At 45.9% G+C, this 21,648-nt stretch overlaps 1 protein-coding gene across 2 annotated transcripts in view; it reads right to left on the bottom strand.

Annotated features, from left to right (window-relative positions):
• ano6 (anoctamin 6) overlaps positions 1-21,648 on the bottom strand; it is a 181,953-nt gene that overhangs the window by 88,360 nt on the left and 71,945 nt on the right. For both annotated transcript variants that reach the window (XM_086009390.1, XM_086009388.1), the window contains 2 exons: positions 8,439-8,573; positions 1,003-1,068 (listed from right to left, as the gene is read on the bottom strand). In XM_086009390.1, coding sequence (XP_085865516.1) covers positions 1,003-1,068; positions 8,439-8,573 — 201 coding nt within the window. The remainder of the gene's footprint in view (positions 1-1,002; positions 1,069-8,438; positions 8,574-21,648) is intronic.

The raw sequence follows: 21,648 nt of genomic DNA, 5'->3' as shown, positions 1-21,648 counted from the left end.
CCTCTTTCCATTTTAGCTCCTCTGAGCATTATCTTTATTGAAGGAACTTGGCACAAAAGTCCATTGGCCTCCTATGAGCTGGGAAAGCAGGCTTTTTTTTTTTACATTTTAAAGCATTGTAAGTCGGCAAATATATTATAAACACTATGAGCACTTTAAACATTAAAAAAATCGAGTTTGTCCCCGTTCAGTGCAGAAAGTGGCAACGGACAATAGGAACAAGGCATGCCGGCAGGATGGAGAGCATGGGGCTGAGGAGGCAGGCCAGGGGATGCGGAGACATGGGATAAAAGACCAAAGAAACAGCAGTAGGAGGCCTAATAGTGGTCGGGACACCATTGGTTAGGAATAAGAGTGCGTTGGGGTCAAAAGCTAAACGGCAAGACTGCGAGGAAAGATATGGGGTTGGGGCTGGGTTTGAGCTGGCATCAGGAGCTGGATCAGTTGGTAGGCTGAAAGATCAGGTGGAACAGCAACACCTACTGTTAAGAGGCTTGCAATGATTTAGTTTTGAAAATGAAGATACACACCCCCCCCCGCCCCCGACCTCCCCAAGGTGTTGCACCTCAGATGTTGCTTCAGGCACCATTAAAACCAACCAGGGCTCCCACTCCTGATCACTGTCAAACAGCCTGTGCTGAAAAATGTGCATATATGGATTCTGGACTTGGTACATCATGTTAGTAATAGCCTTGCAACATTCACTGTTTAGGCTACATGTAAGGAATGGCAATTTAGTACTGGAGGACAACCAATGCCATGAAACTATACCACAGCAGCAATGCTTTTAGGAGAGGTGAGGAGGGTGCAAGAAAACAGGAGGAAATTCGCAAAGAAAAAGGACTAAGAAACATAAACTCATGTATGGCTGTACAAAATATGTGTCATGGGCACTGCTTCCTGAGGACTGAGATGCCACGCAGGGTGAAAGCATTCCCTTGGGCTGGATTTCTACTGAACACATTTACCAGTTGGGTGTATAAAATTCAAATGAACACTCACCGATCTTGTTGCTTCAATCTGTAGCCCTACTTTCTTTAAGTTTTCTTGAAAGAGTGCTCTTTTTCTCTGCACACAAAATATAGAAAATGTAAGAGACTGTTTAAAAAAAAAAAAAAATTATATTCTCACCTAATTCACATACTGAACTATACATAAGGGCCCAGTTTAAAAATGTCTACATTAAGTTTCCACCCTCCCAGCCCACCTAGGCAACAAGGTGGAAATGGAGAATATACCGTCATGGAGGCTGAACTTTCAGATGCCTTAATACAGTCAGCGCTAATACTTCATAGCCCAGACTTGAGTAACACCTGCAAGGAAGCACATGCCCACACAGACATCTTGGTTCCATTCATTTTGTGCCAGAGTAACTAAAAATTGCATAGTGTGTAGGAGAATCACTTGGGATTTAGGTCGCGATCTAACTCACGGGTACGCAGATACGGGAAGGTGACAGGCCCCCCCTATCAAAGGTCGTCTAATTCCTGACCAGTGCAAAATTGCATTTTACACACAGGCCAACTAGATCCCCAAAATTTTATAAACATACTATCCAATGGATGTAATGTTATGAGAAAGCAGAGACTACTGTCTGTCCTCTCGTAACATTAAAAATTAGCCTCTCAGGGAGCAAGGATTCTATGCTTGTGACCAAGCATGCACGTACAGGAAACTTTGGTTTATCCAGAGGTTGTATGGCCGGAAACCTCGCTCTAACGGCAGAAATCAGCAGCCGTTTTGGTTAGGTTTTTTTTCTTCTCCTAGCATTCTTTTAACAGGCAGGCTCTGGAAAGCATCTTTGTAGCTTAGCAACAGCTTCAGAGGCGCTTCCAAGGTACGGGCCGAGTGTTTACAAGCTGTTGCTGAGCAACAGTGTTTGTTGTCAAATACGGAGATTTTCATCTCCGTATGCTTCAACGTTAACTTTGCATGGCCGGCAGTTTTGATATATCGGCAACACGCCGGTCCCGTCGGTGCCGGATATCAGAACTTTTCCTGTACTGTGTTTCTTTGTAGCTGATCTCAGCGTGACATGCAGTCAGGAGTATAACCTTGATCCACGATTACAGATTGCACGCCGTAGAAGCTGGACTGAGATAGGTAGCTGGATTAATACCAGAGTTTTAAAGAGCCACAGAACAGTAGGGTCTTCAAGGCAGTTTTGATTGACAGGGTATTGCAAATGGAAAGAAGCACAATAGGGATTTTACAGCATATAAAAAATGTCATTGTAATATTCTGTATACATATATGCAACAGTAAACCTGCTATCCCAGTTGTTACAGAAACCAAACCACAAATTCTTTACAACACAGAGAAAGCAATTTATTATCATATAATGCATGATGATGTCAGATGTACTTTTTTTTTTAAAACACAGTTTTGTTCAGCTAAAGCAAAGGATACTACCTACTTCTTCCCATGAGTCTGTGAAAGATTAGAACATTGCAGGAATGTGACCCAGTTAGTGTTTGGTTAAGTGTGAGGATTGTATATGTATGTTTATGTTAATTGTTTGAAGTCATTTGTTAGATTCTATTTGTATTTTTAAGACATATATTTACTGGCTCCATGAGCAATCCTATATTCATCAAGATCATTGGGCTGGTGTAAGGAAAAGCGATTCCAATGCAGCATGTCCATTCCGTGCAGTTCGAACATACAACAAATTGGAGTTCATGGAGGGTGGAGGATGGGAGACCGGAAAATAGGTCATTTGAATAATTAAGTGAAGTAACAAAATCATGGACAGAGGTTTCAGTGGCTAATGGGCTAAGGTAGGGGTGGCAGTAGGCACTGTTACAAAAGGCAGAAATGAGCAGTATTTGTGATGGTTAGGGTGTGGGCCTTAAAGCTCTGGTCTGGGTTGAACAGGTTGCGAAGAATACGTACAGCCTGGTTCAGTCTGAGCGAGTGGGGGGAAGGAGGATGGAGTCAGTTCATCACAGTGGCTGGTCTTTCCAATGTGCAGGAAAACGTCATACAGGCAATCGAACACCACTGCTGTGGTCATGGGTGGAGAGATGTGATGGAGAGTTAGAACTGGGTGTCATTGGCATATTATAGAAGCTAACCCTGTGAAGGTTCTCCACCTGAAACATTAACATATCATTTCTCTTTTCACACGCAGTTGCTGCATGTTGTCAGCATTTCCTATTTTATTCCAGATTTCCATCACTTCCAGTTTTTCTTTTTATCGCTATTCGTCACTGCCAATGTTCATTACATTACCCACCCACCCACCCACCCTTATTTGATTCCTCAATGATAACACATCATTTCACAGTTCATAGGCTGTGCAGCCATGAATCTACAAGGCTTTAGCTAATGCTTTCGGTAACTAAACTAAACAAATGCACCATTTTACTCCAACAGCACATACTTTTATAGCTCTGGTAGCTTTAAGATATTTCCAATCCGATACCTCACTGTAAGCTACCTTATAAAGTTTGTTTGTTTTGTTAATCATCATGGAGGAAGATTTACCTCTGTGCATCATTTCTGGCAAAATCATAAACATGCTTTTGAAAAATAAGTTTACAATTTTGTTACACATAGCACCCAAAGGAAATCTTCGTGGCAATGTGAACTATTTTTGTATGAAATAAATGATTTTGCTTTAAGTCTTACGATAACATATAATGAACCATAGGCAACATAACAACCTAGAAAACTAACAGCAGCTGGCACAGCTTCCCAAAAGCAATACCAATGTAGAACTTTTGAAATGAATCAACTTTCACTCCAAAATAGCATCAATTAATTTGCTATTATCAAAGTACATGTTGAATTGTTTTCTCTATACCAGTATATCGAATCTGTACTATGATTGCTCCAATAGTTGTTTTACTGTTGCATACAGGCCATTTATGCAAACAGGTAGGAGTTGCTAGGCCTGCCCAGCTTCAGTATTTTCAGCCAGTGATGAATTGGCGCACCCTGTCCATATATGGGTGGGCATATTCAATGAGATGATAAAGGTGATTGGAACGTCATAAGTTGCACTTTCCATCCTTTCTGCCTCTGTAACAATGTCTGTATATAAGAGTTCCAGCATTGCCTGGCAATGCATAACATGTTAAAACATGTAATTGACCACAATTGACATTGAAATCGATGCTGGGGTAATTGAGAGAGATGTTGGTGCCTCCGATAAATATGCAAAATCCTGCCACAGCGACATTATGGGAGACTTATTGTCCCTTTAAGGTGGCACAGTCATACAATTCCTGCAGCAGAAGCATTTTCTCCTTCCCCCGTTCCCAGCGGTCAGCTCTGAAGCACAGGGGGAAATATGGACGGGAGCCCACCAAAAAATATGGTAAGGACCCTTCCCCTGAAAATTCATTGAGGTCAGTGCTGACTAACTCTGGTTGAAGGAAAGCCCACTCTGCCACACTCCCCATCCAGCATGGAAAATCCTGGCTATTATTGTCTAAGAATTAAAAAATGAATTTCTGAGGCTATGTATTTCAGCATCATATAAATTCCAACTTAATGAGATCATCATGCCAAGAATTGTCAAATGAAGACATTTATGAGTCAGCAGAGATTTAATTCTCCTCTCTCGGATCCACCAATTCTGGTCACGAAGTCTGCGGTTGCAGTGATCCGAGATCATCAGCTAAAGTATTGATTCACAGCTAATTTACACTACCTGTCTGCAAATCCAACTTTTGTTGCTGGGACTGAGTTCAGTATTGAGTGAGAGTCTGCTTTCTCACAGCATTTAAATGAGCTGCCCTTTAATTTACGAGATGTCTAGGAGATCCAACTTCTTAAAGTTGGCTCAATACTGCACTGAAGTACAGGAAACTCTCGTTTAAATGGCACCTAAATATCCGGAATTCACTATTAACCGGCAAAATTCTCACTCCGAAAACAACACCTCAATAACCGGCAATGTTGCCGAGTCCGAGTCTCCCGCGGTGGCCGAGTTAGTCAGTGGGGGTAGTTCTCCAAACTGCCACTACCCGGCTTCTTGGCCCTGTCGGAAGTTGGAACACCTCAATAACAGGAGTCTGACTCTCCCGCGCTGCCGGTAGTCTCTTCTGATCCGCCATTTTACAGGGGTACTGTGTGTCTCCCACGCTGCTGGTAGTCATTGCATTGCATTACCCTCAACTGGCAGTACTGTACTTAATCAAGCATCTTCCATCATCCATTTAACACAACATTCTGCAGGTGAGTACCCAATTACTGTATACTGCACATTTCTTGATTTTTACATTTTTCTTTGTTAAAAATAGCCTCGGTAGATAACCCTCTCCGTCATCCGGAAGTTTTGATCAACCGGCAACACGCCGGTCCCGGATACCAAAGAGTTTCCTGTAGTACTCCATGTATCAATCTTAAGTGGTTATTGAGACAGTCTCCAAGAGGGGGAGGGGGTTGTATTGCTGTGCTCTGCAGTCAGGTCAGAACCCAACCACTTTAGAGTAACACAAAAGTGGCAAAAAGCCCTCACATTATACCATGCGTAAAGGCAATGAACTGTATGGGAGTATTTTTCATCTACCAAGCATTATTACAAGCAATGCAATTGCAGTTTGTCACTTTAACAAAACTCAGTTTCTTTATAGGAATACATTTTACATCACACAGTTGAGCTGGCCTCTACCCAACACCAGGACATCATCCTATGGGGCATGCTGCTGAATCTTGGCGTTCTGCTTCCGCAGAGTTCATTTTAATCCTCATCAATTTGAAGTTGAAGACTCGTATTTATCACCAGAATATGTAACCTGCTGTATATGGCAGAGATTATATGGCCTGGTATAAGACACTGATGGATTCATCCAAATACCTCCATCACCAAACATCTCCATTCCTAAGTTATGCTCTGATTGCCTGATATGCCCAATGATCGTGTACTTCTGCTTTATTCTGTGGATTTTGTACCAGTGTCATGAGCCAAAGTTTCACATGTTACCCTTGGTCACCATAGTTTTTTCTGCAGATGTTCATGTTCAAACAATATCGGGTATTTTGCAGTGTTCAACAAAATTAATTTGTCTTGTCACTAACTATCTGGATGTTGAAAGAGTGAAATCCTTTACAGACATGTTGAAATCATTGTTGGATTTTCAAAAGGTGCCTAAATCTCAATGGGTCAGAAAGCCTCAATATCATACACGAAGGGGGTGATTTTCTCAATGGGAAGCTTTTGGAGGCGGGACTCCCACTTGTCGGGTTTCAGTCCCCCCATCAGCTTCTGGCCAACCAGCGGGATTTTCCCGATTGACCTTGTTAGGCCCGCCTGACGGGCTTAGCAGGCCAATTCGGGCGAAGTCAGTTGCAGAGCACGTCAACGTATGACGTGTCATCTGTCAAGAATTTTTGAAAGAAGAAAGATCATCATTTGACAGCTCGGTGAAGCTGTCAAACACTGACATTCTGTGTAGTTTGATGAGTCCTTGTGTTCAGGACTCATCAAACCTTTCTACTTTGCAGAAATCAGATGACTGTTGCATCGGAGGATGCAGCAGCCAGTCTGTGATCTCTACAATGGAGATGTCGGGGACTCCGGCTCCACAGCGGCTGAAGGCTGCAGGAAGAAACAAAGATAAGTTAACATTTTCGAACACTTTACACTCACCTCACATACTTACCATTCCACACTTGCACCCATCACTCACCTCTACAGCGCACTTTCAGACCCCTTTGACCCCCACAGACCCGCTGCTCACCTCCTACACCCTGGCGAGGTTCCCCCAGGTTGGGAAGCCCGCACTTCAGGGCACAAAATGGGGATAATCCTATTTTCTGCCCGTTAACTACCTGTTAACAGGCAGTTAATAGACTTTAATCCCTTCCTGCCTCCAAGGAGACGGGACCTGGCGCAGGACGGCTTCCCGCCTCCTGGCAAGATACATAGATACATAGATACATAGAAGATAGGAGCAGGAATAGGCCATTCGGCCCTTCGTGCCTGCTCCGCCATTCGATGAGATCATGGCTGATCCTTTAATTCAGTATCCCGTCCCCGCCTTCTCTCCGTAACCCTTAACCCCTTTTGCCCGTAGAAATATATCTAATTCCCTCTTAAATATATTTAATGAGCTGGCGTACACTGCCCTCTGTGGCAATGAGTTCCACAGGTTCACCACTCTCTGAGTGAAGAAATTCCCCCTCATCTCTGTCCTAAATGGTTTAGCCCTTATCCTTAAATTATATCCTCTAGTTCTGTTCTCACCCGCCAAGGGAAACATTCCTTCTGCATCCAGTCTGTCTAGACCTGTCAGAATTTTATACACTTCTATGAGGTCCCCTCTCAATCTTCTAAACTCCAGTGTGTACATCCCTAAACTACATAGTCTCTCCTCATAGGTCATTCCCGCCATTCCTGGTATCAGCCTGGTGAATCGCCGCTGCACCCCCTCCATGGCAAGAACATCCTTCCTCAGATGAGGCGACCAAAACTGTACACAGTACTCGAGGTGTGGTCTCACCAGTGCCCTGTACAGCTGCAGCAAGGTATCCCTGTTCCTGTATTCTAACCCTTTTGCTATGAAGGCCAGCATACCGTTTGCCTTCTTGACCGCCTGTTGCACCTGCATGCTCGCCTTCAGTGACTGGTGTACAAGAACACCCAGGTCTCTCTGTACTTCCCCCTCTCCCAATCTATTGCCATTTAAATAATAATTTGCCCTCCCGTTCCTGCACCCAAGGTGGATAACTTCGCACTTGTCCACATTATAGTGCATCTGCCATTTATCCGCCCAATCGCCCAGTCTGTCCAAATCGCTCTGGAGCTTCCTGGTCTCTTCCTCTGAGCCCACCCCCCCTCCTAGTTTAGTGTCGTCTGCAAATTTGGAAATGCTGCATCCGACTCCCTGATCCAGGTCATTAATGTAAATTGTGAACAGCTGGGGGCCCAGGACAGATCCCTGTGGTACCCCACTTGTTACTGCCTGCCATTCAGAAAATGAGCCGTTTATTCCAACTCTCTGTTTTCTATCTGACAGCCAGTTCCCTATCCACGCCAAGATGTCAGAGGTGGGTTGGGCACCCGCCCCAAAATTCTGCCATTTTCCCAGCTGTCCCACCTCCATGGGGCTGAGAAAAATCGCCCCCACCCCAGGTTTTTTTTTAGAAAAATGAATGAAATCCTCTCTCACTTCCTGAACACTATTAATGACGATACTCATAAAAATGTAGCAATTTTCATCAGGAGCCTGGAAGGTTACTGTGGCAAAAAAAGAGGAAACCACAGGTACAGCAGTAAAATTCACTGAACCTGCATCCCGATCTGAAGGGGAAGAAGCAAAAAAAGAGTCATAAACTGCAGGAAAGAAAGTGCGAGGAGAACACTACACGTTTATTCAAGAATACCCCTCCTATTCTGTAATGGGCAGAAGAAAAAAAAAATCAGCTTGCAGCTAAATTATGAAGGAAAAAATATGAAAAGTATTAACAGGGATAACGGATCATACCTTTCTGCTTAGAATTGCTCTCATCCTTTTTTGATCACCCGGTTTCCTCTGCTCATCTTCGTAAGCCAATACAAAGTCGATTCGACATTGGCCATCAGCAAAAAAGACAGAGTCTTCATTACCATTAAACTCAACCTGTATTGAACAAACCAAAACATCTTTCAGTTCAAAGCATTTCGTGATTTTCAGCTTATCTGCGACAACAATGCACAAAAGAGCAAAACAAGACAAGAGAGAGGCCTTACAATCCCAATCTCAACAATCAAGGACTTTTACACTTGCCAGATTTTGGAAGAGCTAATGCACAAAAAACATAGGCAACAAATGACTAAGCAACAGCAATGGAAATTATCTTGCGGTCAGATATAACAGGTATTCTTGTTTATGATTTCCACATACCAGAGTAATTAACAATATGAAACAGAGGGCCACCCGTACCACAAGGTGAACGCCCAAGAGGTCGGTTTGGTAATTAGCAAAATTATCTAGCCAAATAATCATACAGGGAAGTCTGCAGCATAAACAGCTCGATCAATTTATTGAGTTATCCAAACCTCCTTCGTACAAGTTTGTCCGGATACTCAACATCATGGAAGGTCCTTTGTCAGTTTCTGAGCCAATCTTCAGGAAATAGCAGATGACGAGGTGAAAGCACAAGTATTCCGAATTGTGTATGGTGTATTCTTTCTTACTTATCACTTTATTACCTACTTTTTTTTTTGGAAAGAATGTACCTTCCTGGGGTACGTACCATCGCTTCAATGATTTTCTCATTTTACTGGCTTCCTGTTCGAGTCATGCGCTTCCTGACTCAGAGTGCAGGGGCAGATAACCTATGTGAAACTACATACATATACACAGCCAATTTATGAAAGGTCATGCAAGTCCATTTCTTATGATTAGTTTACATTCTAGTGTCACAGCATGTACTTTTAAGCTACAGGTTACTTTTAATATTTGTGCATAGGATGGATCACAAGCATCCTCTAGCAGTGAAAAAATAATATAAATGTTAATAAATTACAAACAAACATGCCAACACCTAAGAGTTTAAATGTTATGTTAGGTCACGAGATAGTTTTGGACAAAGTCGGCTCTTTGGCCCATTTGATCTCATCCTTCCAGAATACAAACCTCACCGTCTTCCCTGAACTCACAAACAGAACCTTGGTTTAATGTTCATTTGAAGAAAGCAGGTTTGTCACTGAAGCTTCTCTGTTGCTTCTTGCTGATATTCATTGGTATAACGTTTGATATATAATTTTTGTAACTTTTTTTTTTTTTTTTTTACACACAGGGTGAGAGTTATTTTTTAATGGATTGCCACTGACGTGATGAGCGGCTGCCAGAAAAAAAAAAATCGCTAGTTCCAAAACTCACTGGTTTTGTGTGCCATGCTATATTGCTGATCTGGTTGTCTGTCAGCAGTGTGCTCTCTCACACAAAATGTACAAGAGTTTCATTATAGAGGAAGATTCTACGTAAATTAGGAAATATTGAGCTAGCCTGTGAATTTCCTGTTTTCTCCAACCAGTCCCCTACAGCGCGAAACGCGTCCATTTCAAATGGCCATTAAAAACCAACAAGGTGATTAAGGGAGTCCATTCCGACAGATAAAGCTACATCATTCATTTATTTTTTTGGCTGCCATTCACCTGCAAGCTATAGAGGTTCCTATTCATGAGTAATCCAAGGGCAAGGCTGGCCAATTTTCCTCTGTGCCTCAACAACGAGTTGCATCGGGGTGCCCAACGGAGCCCGTAGCTTAGCGGTGTTAAATGCTTTAGGTCACGTTATAAGTCACGACATGTTTTATATCACATGCTTTAATATCATACCAGGTTTTAAGTCACGTTTTATCACTACGTTTCAACATAATCACAGAAACCCCACAGTGCAGATAGAGGCCATTTCGGCCCATCGAGCCTGCACCGACACATATCCCACCCGATCCCCGTAACCCCTACACCAACACATATCCCACCCTATCCCCGTAACCCCACGTATTTAATCCCCCTAACACTAAGGGTCAATTTATCATAGCCAATCAACCTAACTCGCACATCTTTGGACTGTGGGAGGAAACCGGAGCACCCGGGGGAAACCCACGCAAACACGGGGAGAATATATCACCTTTGCTTCAGATCCTTTGATACATTTATCCATCAAATATTTACTGATTTCAGTCTTGAAAATTCCAATTGACCCAGTATACACAACCTTTTGGGGGGTAAGAGTTACAGATTTTCACTACCTTTTTTGTGAAAAAGTACTTCCTGCACATGGGACCTTGCTGTGTGCGAATTGGCTGCTATGCTTTCCTACATTACAACAGTAACGATGCGGATATTAAAGTGCTTTGGGATGTCGTGAAAGGTGCTATATAAATGTATGTTATTTCTTAAGTGCAAGAAACTCTTGTTTGAACTGGTCATTACCTGGCAGATATATGGCACGAATGTTACCCCGTCAGCTCAAGCTCCAATGTTATCCAGGTGCTGCAGTGGGCTGGATGAGCTGCTTCAATATCAGAGAAGTTGTGAATGGAGCTCATCAGTGGAATGGTCAGTGAACAGCCCCACTCCTGACCTCATGATGAGAGGGAAGGTCATTGATGAAGCAGTTGAAGATGATTAGGTCATGGCTGCTTCCCTGAGGAATGCCTGATTAGGGTAGTCAGGATCTTTAAAAATATCACAAGATTTCCTGTATATGCTTGAAACATACCACATTCACGGCGTCACTATAAAAGCTTCCCTGTTGTAATGACTGATGGAACAAGTGATCGTCAACATGTGTATACTAGGTCAATGACTGATGGAACAAGCCATGGCAACAAAGGTAATTCATTTTATATTAGGAAATTGCCAGCTGGTTGTATAATGAAAGGAAACAGCATCTGATTTCTGTCAGAGTCAGCTCCAGATGGTATAGTCAGTGCTAGTGAGAAGGAAAAGAAGAAAACGAAGAAATTTATATAGCACTCTTAGAAATATCCCAAAGCGCTTTTAGGTATAACTAGTTACTTTGAAGCACAGCGACTGCTAATCTGCAGCAGCTATTTTGCACGCAGCAACGTCCCATAAACAGCAATGAGATGAATAGCCAGTGCTCAAGTAGTGCTGCACTGTTGGAGGTGCTGTGTTTAGATGAGGCATTAAACAGTCTGGATGTTAAAGATCCCATGACACATTTCGGAGAAGAGCACGGCAGTTCTTCCAGTGTCCTGGCCAACAGTTATCCCCCAAACAACACCATCAAAACAGGTTGGATAATCATTTCTCTTGCTGCCGTTTGCCAGATCTGTCTGTGTGCAAATTGGCTGCTGCATTTGCCTGCATAACAACAGTGACTATGCTTCAAAGGTAATTCGTTGGTGGTGAAGCACTTTGGGATGTCCTCTAGAGTGTAGTTGCAAGTTCTTGTTTCCAACTTTAAACTGTATTTATTGGTGGTGTTGGCTACAATACCAAGAAAACTCCCTGCTCTTCTGAAATTATTGCATTACTTTGTTGAATGGCTCAAGAATCTGCGAAACAGCAGCCATCATTGTGGACATATTAAGATTCACAAATGCTTGAATTTGGTCATTCAAAGCCAAATATGAAACCAAAGGCAAGTTAATGGTCAGCCTAGTAAGCACATGGACTATGGAGGAAGTGTCAATTTACATCTGCTAAGTAGTTGATTAGTCACAGCGCTCCCTTCATAAGGATCAGATAAAGGAACAAAGCAAAATACCATGAAAGACAATCCTCCTGAGGAAGCACCATTATGAACTCAATCGCTCTCAAGCACCAGCTCAGACATTGGCACTCTGCATGAGTAAGCTAGTGAGGCAGGGGGTCTACATGTGCTGAAACACCCAGCACGAGTGAGCGGCAGCAGGTACTGGTGGCATAGACAACCCAGACGAGGGCTCAAGAGGAGGCAAGGTCCTCTCCCAGCTCTGCTGAACAGCAAAGAGATGGGGACTTTGCTTTGCTGAGGCCACTAGGAAAGCACCTTGTAGGTTTAGTAGTTAGGAAATATTCTTAAGAACAGCACCATGGGTTGTGACTTGGGTGCAAAATGAATGGGAGGCAATTATTATCTTTGCCATTAAATTAATCACCTTTATCACATTTGACACTTGGATAGGAAAGTTGGATAGGAAAGAACAAGGCCAAAATAAGACAATTTCAATTTAACAGTTGATCTGTACTCCAGTATCAAGCTGCCTGCATTAAAATGAATGATGAACGCAGAGATACCACACCATGTTAATGCTGAAGCTAATTCCTGGGGCATTATCAGAGCTTGTGTTGCATGTGCCTCTGTGTCACTGTACAGCTAGTGTAGTTTGGCACTGGAGAAATACTCAATGTGCTGTAACCAAATTGGTTTACTTATGCTACTCTTGATTCAACACTGCTCACTTTTAAAGTTAGGCAACAAAGACGGCACTTAGAAAACACCACTCCTAATCTTAGAATAGGAGGAAGTATGACGCACTAGTAGTGCTGATCAGAGGTGCACTCATACAATGCAAAACATACAGGCCACCGCAATCTCGTTTTACTATGGCCCGGATTTGCAGGACCGACGACAGCGTACACGCACACCGTCACAAGTGCTCAGAATGGCGCTGCACATGCGCGAAAACCCGGAAGTGTCATGTCTCACATTGACAGATCCTTCGCATCCGCTACAAAAACACTTCGCTGCAGCAGAGTTGGGCTATTTTCCCAACTGCTGCCCAGCGAATGCCCACCAAACCCTGACGCCTGGTAAAAAGCAGGTGTAAGGCCTTCTTTTACCAGCAGCATAAGAGTTAAAATAAATGTTAAATTAAAATGTTTTAAATGATTAAAAAATGCACACATTTAACATTAGTTTAGGTAAATTTTGGCCCGTTTTAAAAATTTACATTTATTTTTCAAAAAATTAACTTTTATTTTAAATGCTTAATTAAAGGGTCTTTTGATTAATTTTGAACATGTGATCATTTATTTTTATTTAAGTGGTGTGAATTCTTATTTATTTGGGGATTTCTAATATGCTTATGGGGATTCCGTACGTAAATGGCCTGGCCCACGTGATCCCAGGGACGCTTGCGAACTGCATATGCCCCTGGGATCGGTGGGCCTTTACGCAGGCGTACGCACGCCTGCAGGCCCAGGACCCGAAGAGTCCAAAGCTCCGGATCCACCTGGTACGTTCGGATTTTTTTTTTGGTTCAGTGGCGTATTCTTCTGGTATGCCTCCAACCGCAAATTCAGAGCCAATAAATATGCTTACTTCATCTCTCGGCCTCTGCCACACAGCTGATTTTGTGTGGGAAAACCTTTCTTGAAATGACAGGTTATTAGCCTTTATAAACATATTGCATCAATGTGTTCATTCCCCAATTACGTCTTGCAACATTGCCAGTCAATTACAGTATGGGGCTGATGGAGACTAAAGGATGAGGCTTTAGATTAATAAATGTGACAATACTGTACAAATATTGATTTCACTGTACCTGTTAATATTTATTCTTTCAATATACAAACACTACTTTTTTCTTTAGTTGGTTCAATTAAACTTCACAAGTTAATGTCAAATATTTTTCTTCTGCACTATGGGAAAAATAATAGAGTATTGTAACCCATTAAAAAAAGTATATATAATTTTTCAATGAAACACTCTTTATGCCAACGGACACCGTTACATTTCTCATCTAATGATGTAATCTTGTACTAAGTGACAAATATTTCTTCCGGATACACAGCAACTGTATGTGGCTGTGGTAATGGAGTCCGCAGTTCTGTGAACAAGCGCTCAAATTAACAAAAGGTACGAACTCCAAGTTTGCTAACAGAAAGACTATATACTTTCTAGCCTCTCATACACAGACTATAGAGGTTAAATTGGATAATCCCTGAAAACAGGCACAAGGATCACGATGCGTGATTAACCCATGCCTCTTCATTACGATGCAGGCAGCAGATCAAATTCGCACTGCCTGTTGTTTTAAGTGACGGCTGAGAGCAGCCAGCGCTTCCTGCGGTGTTCATTGGCTGCATGCATCTACAGGGGGCCCCCGATATCGCGAATGCCGAGCACTACATAAAGGCTGCCTGCACCTCTTAAAGGGGAGGTGCACTGTGGCTGCAATAGGTGCTGGAAGTCATTTTAGAAGTGAATCTGTCCTGTGAAAGTGTGAAGAATGGCTGACCACGGTAGAGAGCATGCACCAAGGTTTTCTGATAATGTGCTGGCGGTCTTGGTGGAAGAGGTGGAACGGAGGAGAGATGTCCTGTATCCACAGCGGGGCAGGAGGTGCTCCAGACACATACTCAGGAGGCAGCAGGAAGTAGTAGCGGTGGACGTCAATGCCAGCAATGTTGCTCCTCAGGGAGGGAAGGGAAGAGGGGGGTGCTTGTGGACGATGGAAGGTTTGCAATGGGCATTGGTTTAAATGAATCTAGGGGTGACAAAAGCACGGTACACGGTTTCAATGGGGGAGAGACTGAGGTAGAGCAGAAGTGTGCAATGTTGCATCTTGACGATATATCAGATTTGGGCATTTGAAGGACACCAAGATTTCACATGTCCTGGTGTCATATTTAAATTCTAAGTTGATGAAATGAGTGTGCGCACAAAGACCATCAGCCAGCATTTTGTTAACCATCTGTAGAATGGAAACACACAGCACTACTTACATAAGCTGCTATTCTGCTTGTTGTTAAATTATTTTAAATGATCAGATTTCAGTTGCTGAACTCCTGTAGAACACCATTTCTGGTTTTGTAATTACTGTGAAGTTGGGCAATGCCTTCTGGCCAAAACTAAGGTAATGTCATAACGAGGCGTATGAAGCAGCCATTCATTTCTCTCCTCAAAATGCATTCGAGCGACCTAGCATATGTACTAACAAACAGCAAAAATATGTACCTTGCTACAAACACAATGCCAAGCTTCCCAAAGGCGCAGCTGTTAACTGGTCATAGGGCAACTGTTGCTGCTGCAGCTCAAAATACACTTTTCTGGTGACGCCTACATTTGAATACATAAATGTGAAATGTATGCTTTAAGGTTTCTATTTTACTCAGTCAGTAATGATGACAAATCATAATTACGACAGACCATTTGGTAAATTAACACTGAACTGAGTGGGAGGATGCATTTGAAATATGTGTCCACAGCTGGAGATTGTTCCAATGAGTCAGCCACTGGATGAGGGCTGAACTATTGTGCAAGATCTAAAAATATATGAGTGCCCATTCTCAGCATCGGACTGGCCACATACAGTATTACAGAATATACTTCAAACAATATCGTATACATTAATGGACCAGCGTATGTTTCTAATAATTTACTACGGGCACAATAACCCCATTTGTCCCACCAATTTAACCTGATTTTTCCAATAGGAAATCCACTTTCCCAGGCAGCATTCCGTTCTGCCCCTTTTTGAGGGACAGCGTTGAAGTGCTACTGCTGTGGATAGGGGAAGAAGTGGGCTGCTCTACAAGCGGACAAATTGGTGGCTTTTTTTATTTTGAGGCTGTGATCAAAGTGACGAATGAATGAAGTGTGATGGCCAAAGTGTGACAGCAAGCAAGCATGGTGCTTAAAGTGCACACCATGGCCGAGATTTTCCGGTGGGGGGGTGGGGGCGGTTCAACAAGTGCGATTGGTGGCGGGTCGGGTGGGAACGTTTTTTTCCCCCCAGCGGGTTGGGACCCTGCTGTGAACCCGTCACCACATACCTTTCCCCGATGTCGGGTCTGTCAGCGCTGAGCAAACCCGACACGCAGCAGCGGGGAACACAATTCAGGTAATTATGACCTTATTTAGAGATCATTAAAAATACATTTGAGCTCACCTTTTGATTTTACGAGCTCGCCCACGGGGTCCTCGCTGCTTGGGGATCACGTCGGTTAAGCTGAGGTGGGAGTTCAGTAGCCACTGAATCAGCTGTTGAGTTGACAGCTTCAAATGTACAGTAAAAGCTCCCACCTACAAAGATATCTTCCCTCAGCCACAAGCTCTTCCTCACTGCATTTCTACAACAGATTCACCATGCTGCAAGTCTTTACACAAGTCTCCATCCAGTCTGACCTCATTACCTCTCTCACCATTGACAGATCGCTTCTGTCATCTCTACATCACCTGCCATCTATTCCATCAGCATGGGTGCCCTTTATACTTTCTCACCTTGGTCCTCAGAATCCCACCACAATTAGCCCCAACACCAGCAGCACCAACAACCACCCCAACCTTCTCCAACATCAACTGATGCTGCACAGGACACAGGGCATCAGCACCCGACCACATTGCTGCCCGGGAAGCCAGGGATGTTCTCACCATGGCCACATTTACTTCACTTGATGCTGTACACCCTGGCTGCCACATGATGTGCCAGGTTGGCATCACCCCACACCAACACCATAAAGCATCCCTACAATGCCCACGCCATTCCTTTCACACTCATCACCATTGCGGGGGGTACTGTTATGTCTCACCATTCACTGCAACTCACTAAGCCACTTCCAAAGGTGCACACAAATCTGTCCAATCTGCAAAGTGTTGAAAATAAAGGTTTCAATGTTTGACACCACATTAACAGAAACTTTACATGAACATTGCATAAAACACTCAAGTGCCTACCCTTGTGTGTTGTTAGTTGGTATGATTGCACGAAGATGAGGGTGAGTGTGGGGATGGCTAGTGAGATGGGGATGTGATAATATAGAGGGATGGGTGGAGGAGCAAGGTAAGTTGGTGTAAGGATGTGCAGGAATAGGGTAGGGAAGGCAGAGTGTTGGGGATGTGATGAGGCACAGCAGGATGTAGTGTATTTGGATTTCTAGAAGGTATTCAATAAGGTGCCACATAAAAGGTTACAGCACAAGATAAGAGCACACGGGGCTGGGGGTAATATATTGGTATGGATAAGGGATTGGCTAACTAACAGAAAACAGAGAGCTGGGATAAATGGGTCATTTGCCGGTTGACAATCAGTAACTAGTGGGGTGTAACAGGGATCAGTGCTGGGGCCTCAACTATTTACAATCTATATTAATGACTTGGATGAAGGGACCGAGTGTACTGTAGCCAAATTTGCTGATGATACAAAGATAGGTGGGTTAGCAAATTGTGAGGAGGACACAAAGGCCCCGATTTTCTGCCAGCCATCGGGCGGCTTTTCGGGCGGGTGGGGGCCGAAAATCGCCGAAATAGGGGGTCGCGACCCCACCCCCGCCTGATTCCCCGCCCCGTCCAACTTTCAGGCCGCCGTTTCTTGGCGAGCCGATTCAGTCCCGCCCGCTGCTGGCGGGACTGGCCGTCGGGACCCTAATCAGCAATTATTGGCATGTTTAATGCCATTTTAGGGTGCCCTTGCGATTTTCAGGAGTTCCCCACGCTAAACACGCCTGCGGGGAACCCTGCTGATGAAACCTGGTGTGAAGCTTGCCGGCTTGCTTGCTCTCAGCTGCAGGTCATTCGGGAAAGCTGCGATTTAAAGGGACAGCATTTGTATGCTGAAGGACCTTGTTGTTGAAGGCTTGGGGCTACTTCTTCAAGGCTTAGGCACAGCTGTGGAAGGTTGGAGCCTCACACACTTCTCCAATGTGATCTCCTGGGCAGCCCCTCTCGCCACCCTCACTCAGCACTTCCTCAGCGGAGGGATCTACGAGAAGCATGGTGATATACCTATCAATTCCTCCAATAAAAGGCGAAGAGTTACGAAGGTGACTAAAGGTTTTTATTGACTAAATAACAGAGCCCACTCTCGTGGGTGATCCGATCCAAGCAGGAGGAATACCAGTCAGTCGCTCACCTTTATACCTGGCCTGGTGGGTGGAGCCAAGGCGGAGTCGGCAGTGGTCATCCCAGGTATAGCAGTGTGGCAAGAGGCGACCTCGTACCGTGATACAATAGTGGTCAGTGATACAGTTATAACGAACAGTGGTGAACAGTGCTAACTACTAACAGTGATACGATAGTGAACGTGGTTTACCACATTCACCCCTTGTTTAGAATTAAGTCCGGCGGGGTGAAGTGTACTACCAATTCTGGTAGGTCAGTCTGTCCGGAGGCTTCGTAAGCCTCTCCGATCGCCGCAGCGGTGGTGTTGCCTTATCCGGTGCTGGTGCCTTATCCGGTGTTGATGCTGGTGTTTGCGTGGTCGGCGAGGGCTCGTGGGGTTCCGGCATGCCGTCTACCTGGGCTGGGGTTGGGGGGGGTGGTGGCGGTGTTTCCGGATCGGCTGAGGGTGCGAGGTCTCGTAGGGAGACAGTGTCCTCCCGCCCGTCTGGGTACGCCACGTAGGCGTACTGGGGGTTGGCGTGCAGGAGGTTCACCCTCTCGACCAGGGGGTCCGTTTTATGGGCCCTCACGTGTTTCCGCAGCCAGACCGGCCCTGGGGCGGTCAGCCAGGTTGGTAGAGTGGTTCCCGTAGTCGACTTCCTGGGGAAAACGAACATTCGTTCATGGGGGGTGGTGTTAGTGGCCGTGCAAAGTAATGACCGGATGGAGTGCAGCGCTGTCGGGAGGACTTCTTGCCAGCGGGAGGTTGGGAGGCCCTTAGACTTTAAGGCTAAGAGGACGGCCTTCCATACCGTCGCGTTCTCTCTTTCCACCTGACCGTTACCTCTGGGGTTGTAGCTGGTGGTCCTGCTTGCTGCAATACCTCTCTCTAGGAGGAATTGCCGGAGTTCCTCGCTCATGAAGGAGGAGCCCCGGTCGCTGTGTATATAGTTCGGGAACCCGAACAAGGCGAAGAGGGCATTCAGGCACTTAATGACCGTGCTACTGGTCATGTCGGGGCAGGGGAAGGCAAAGGGGAAACGGGAGTACTCATCAACGATGTTGAGGAAGTACACATTACGGTCAGAGGACGGGAGGGGCCCCTTAAAGTCGATGCTCAGGCGCTCGAAGGGGCGGGTGGCCTTGATCAGGCTTGCTCGGTCCGGCCTATAGAAGTGCGGTTTGCACTCCGCACAGGTCTGGCAGTTCCTGGTCATGGTCCTGACCTCCTCGATGGAGTAGGTCAGGTTGCGGGCCTTAATGAAATGGTAGAGTCTGGTGACTCCGGGGTGGCAGAGCTGGTCGTGGAGGGTCTGAAGCCTATCGATATGCGCGCTGGCGCATGTCATTCGTGAAAGGGCATCAGGGGATTCGTTCAGCTTGCCTGGCCGGTACAAGATCTCATAATCGTAGGTGGAGAGCTCGATTCTCCATCTCAAAATCTTGTCATTCTTGATTTTGCCCTTCAGCTTGTTATTAAACATGAAAGCCACCAAACGCTGGTCGGTGAGGAGGGTAAATCGTTTGCCTGCCAGGTAGTGCCTCCAGCACCGTACTGCCTCCACGATCGCCTGGGCCTCTTTCTCGACCGACGAATGTCGGATCTCGGGGCCCTGTAGGGTCCTTGAGAAGAAGGCCACTGGCCTCCCCTCCTGGTTTAGGGTGGCGGCTAAGGCGAAGTCGGATGCGTCGCTCTCCACCTGGAAGGGGATGGACTCGTCCACTGCGTGCATCGTGGCCTTGGCTATGTCTCCCTTAATGAGGGAGAAGGCCGTGCACGCCTCCTCCGTGAGGGGGAAGGAAGTGGCTTTCAGGAGGGGTCTGGCTTTGTCCGCGTAATTGGGTACCCATTGGGCATAGTAGGCGAAAAGCCCCAGGGTTCTCCTAAGTGCTTTAGGGCAGTGGGGGAGGGGTAGCTCCATGAGGGGGCGCATTCTTTCTGGGTCGGGGCCGATGATTCCGTTCTCCACTACGCAGCCGAGGATGGCAAGGCGCGTGGTGTTAAACACGCATTTCTCCTTATTGTAGGTGAGGTTCAGCCCAGATTCGCGTCATGTTCCTGCCGGTCGCGGCCGCAGATAGTGACGTTATCTAGGTAGGGGAATGTAGCCTGCAGTTCGTTCTGGTCAACCATCTGGTCCATCTCCCTTTGGAAGACCGAGACCCCATTAGTGACACCGAAGGGGACCCTAAGGAAGTGGTATAGGCGCCCATTCGCCTCGAAGGCGGTATACTGGCGGTCCTCAGGGTGGATAGGGAGTTGGTGGTAGGCCGACTTCAGGTCGATGGTCGAGAATACTTTATACTGTGCAATCTGATTGACCATGTCAGATATGCGGGGGAGGGGGTATGCGTCCAGCTGGGTATATCTGTTTATGGTCTGGCTGTAGTCGATGACCAGGCGGTTTTTATCGCCGGTCTTTACGACTACGACCTGGGCACGCCAGGGGCTGCTGCTCCCCTCGATAATGCCCTCTTTCAGGAGGCGCCGCACCTCAGAGCTAATGAAGGCTCTGTCCCCGGCGCTATACCGCCTGCTCTTGGTAGCGACGGGTTTGCAGTCAGGGGTAAGGTTAGCAAACAGAGAGGGTGGCGGGACCTTGAGGGTGGAGAGGCTGCAGGTGTTACGCGGTGGGCGGTTTAACGTTTGCTGGTTGTTGACTGTGAGTGGGGGGAGGGGTCCACCGTATGCTAGGGTTACGCTTTGGAGGTGGGATTGGAAGTCCAGCCCTAGTAGGACGGCAGCGCAGAGATGGGGGAGGACGAGGAGTTTAAAGTTTTTATACTCCGTGCCCTTAACCGACAGGGTCACGACACAGTAGCCGCTGATGTCCGTGGCATGGGACCTCGATGCCATCGAGATTCGGCTGCGCGTTGGTAGGACAGAGAGGGAGTAGTGGCTCACCGTGTCTGGGTGGATGAAGCTCTCCGTGCTTCCGCTGTCGAACAGGCAGGTCGTGGCGTGGCCGTTCACTTTGATGTCCATCATTGACTTGGACAGATGGTGCGGGCGGGCTTGGTCCAGGGTGACGGAAGGTAGTGTGTAGCTGAGCGAGTCGTTGTCATCTGCGGGCGAGGCGGTCGGGCGTGGTGAGTAAAATGGCGTCTCCCACGAGGTAGGGCAAAATGACGGAGAAGATGGCTGCCCCCGTAGCTCACATGAGGCACTATTGGGGTCGGTTGCCTTAATCAAAGATGGCCGCCCCCATGACTCATGTGTGGGGATGCTGGCCTCAGTTGCCCTAAACAAAGATGGCCGCCCCATGACTCATGTGTGGGGATGCTGGCCTCAGTTGCCCTAAACGAAGATGGCCGCCCCCATAGTTCGCATGCGGCACTGCTGGCCTCTGAGGATCCGCTCCTGCAGGCCTTGGAGAAGTGGCCTTTCTTCAGGCAGGTTCTGCATATGGAGTTCTTGGCTGGGCAGCGC

This window comes from Somniosus microcephalus, chromosome 16, assembly GCF_052327205.1.
Source record: "Somniosus microcephalus isolate GS21.2 chromosome 16, FLI_Smic_1.0, whole genome shotgun sequence".
NCBI classification, from domain to species: Eukaryota; Metazoa; Chordata; class Chondrichthyes; order Squaliformes; family Somniosidae; genus Somniosus; species Somniosus microcephalus.
Note: the sequence above shows the minus strand (reverse complement) of the source record. Positions and strands in the feature narration are given on the sequence as shown.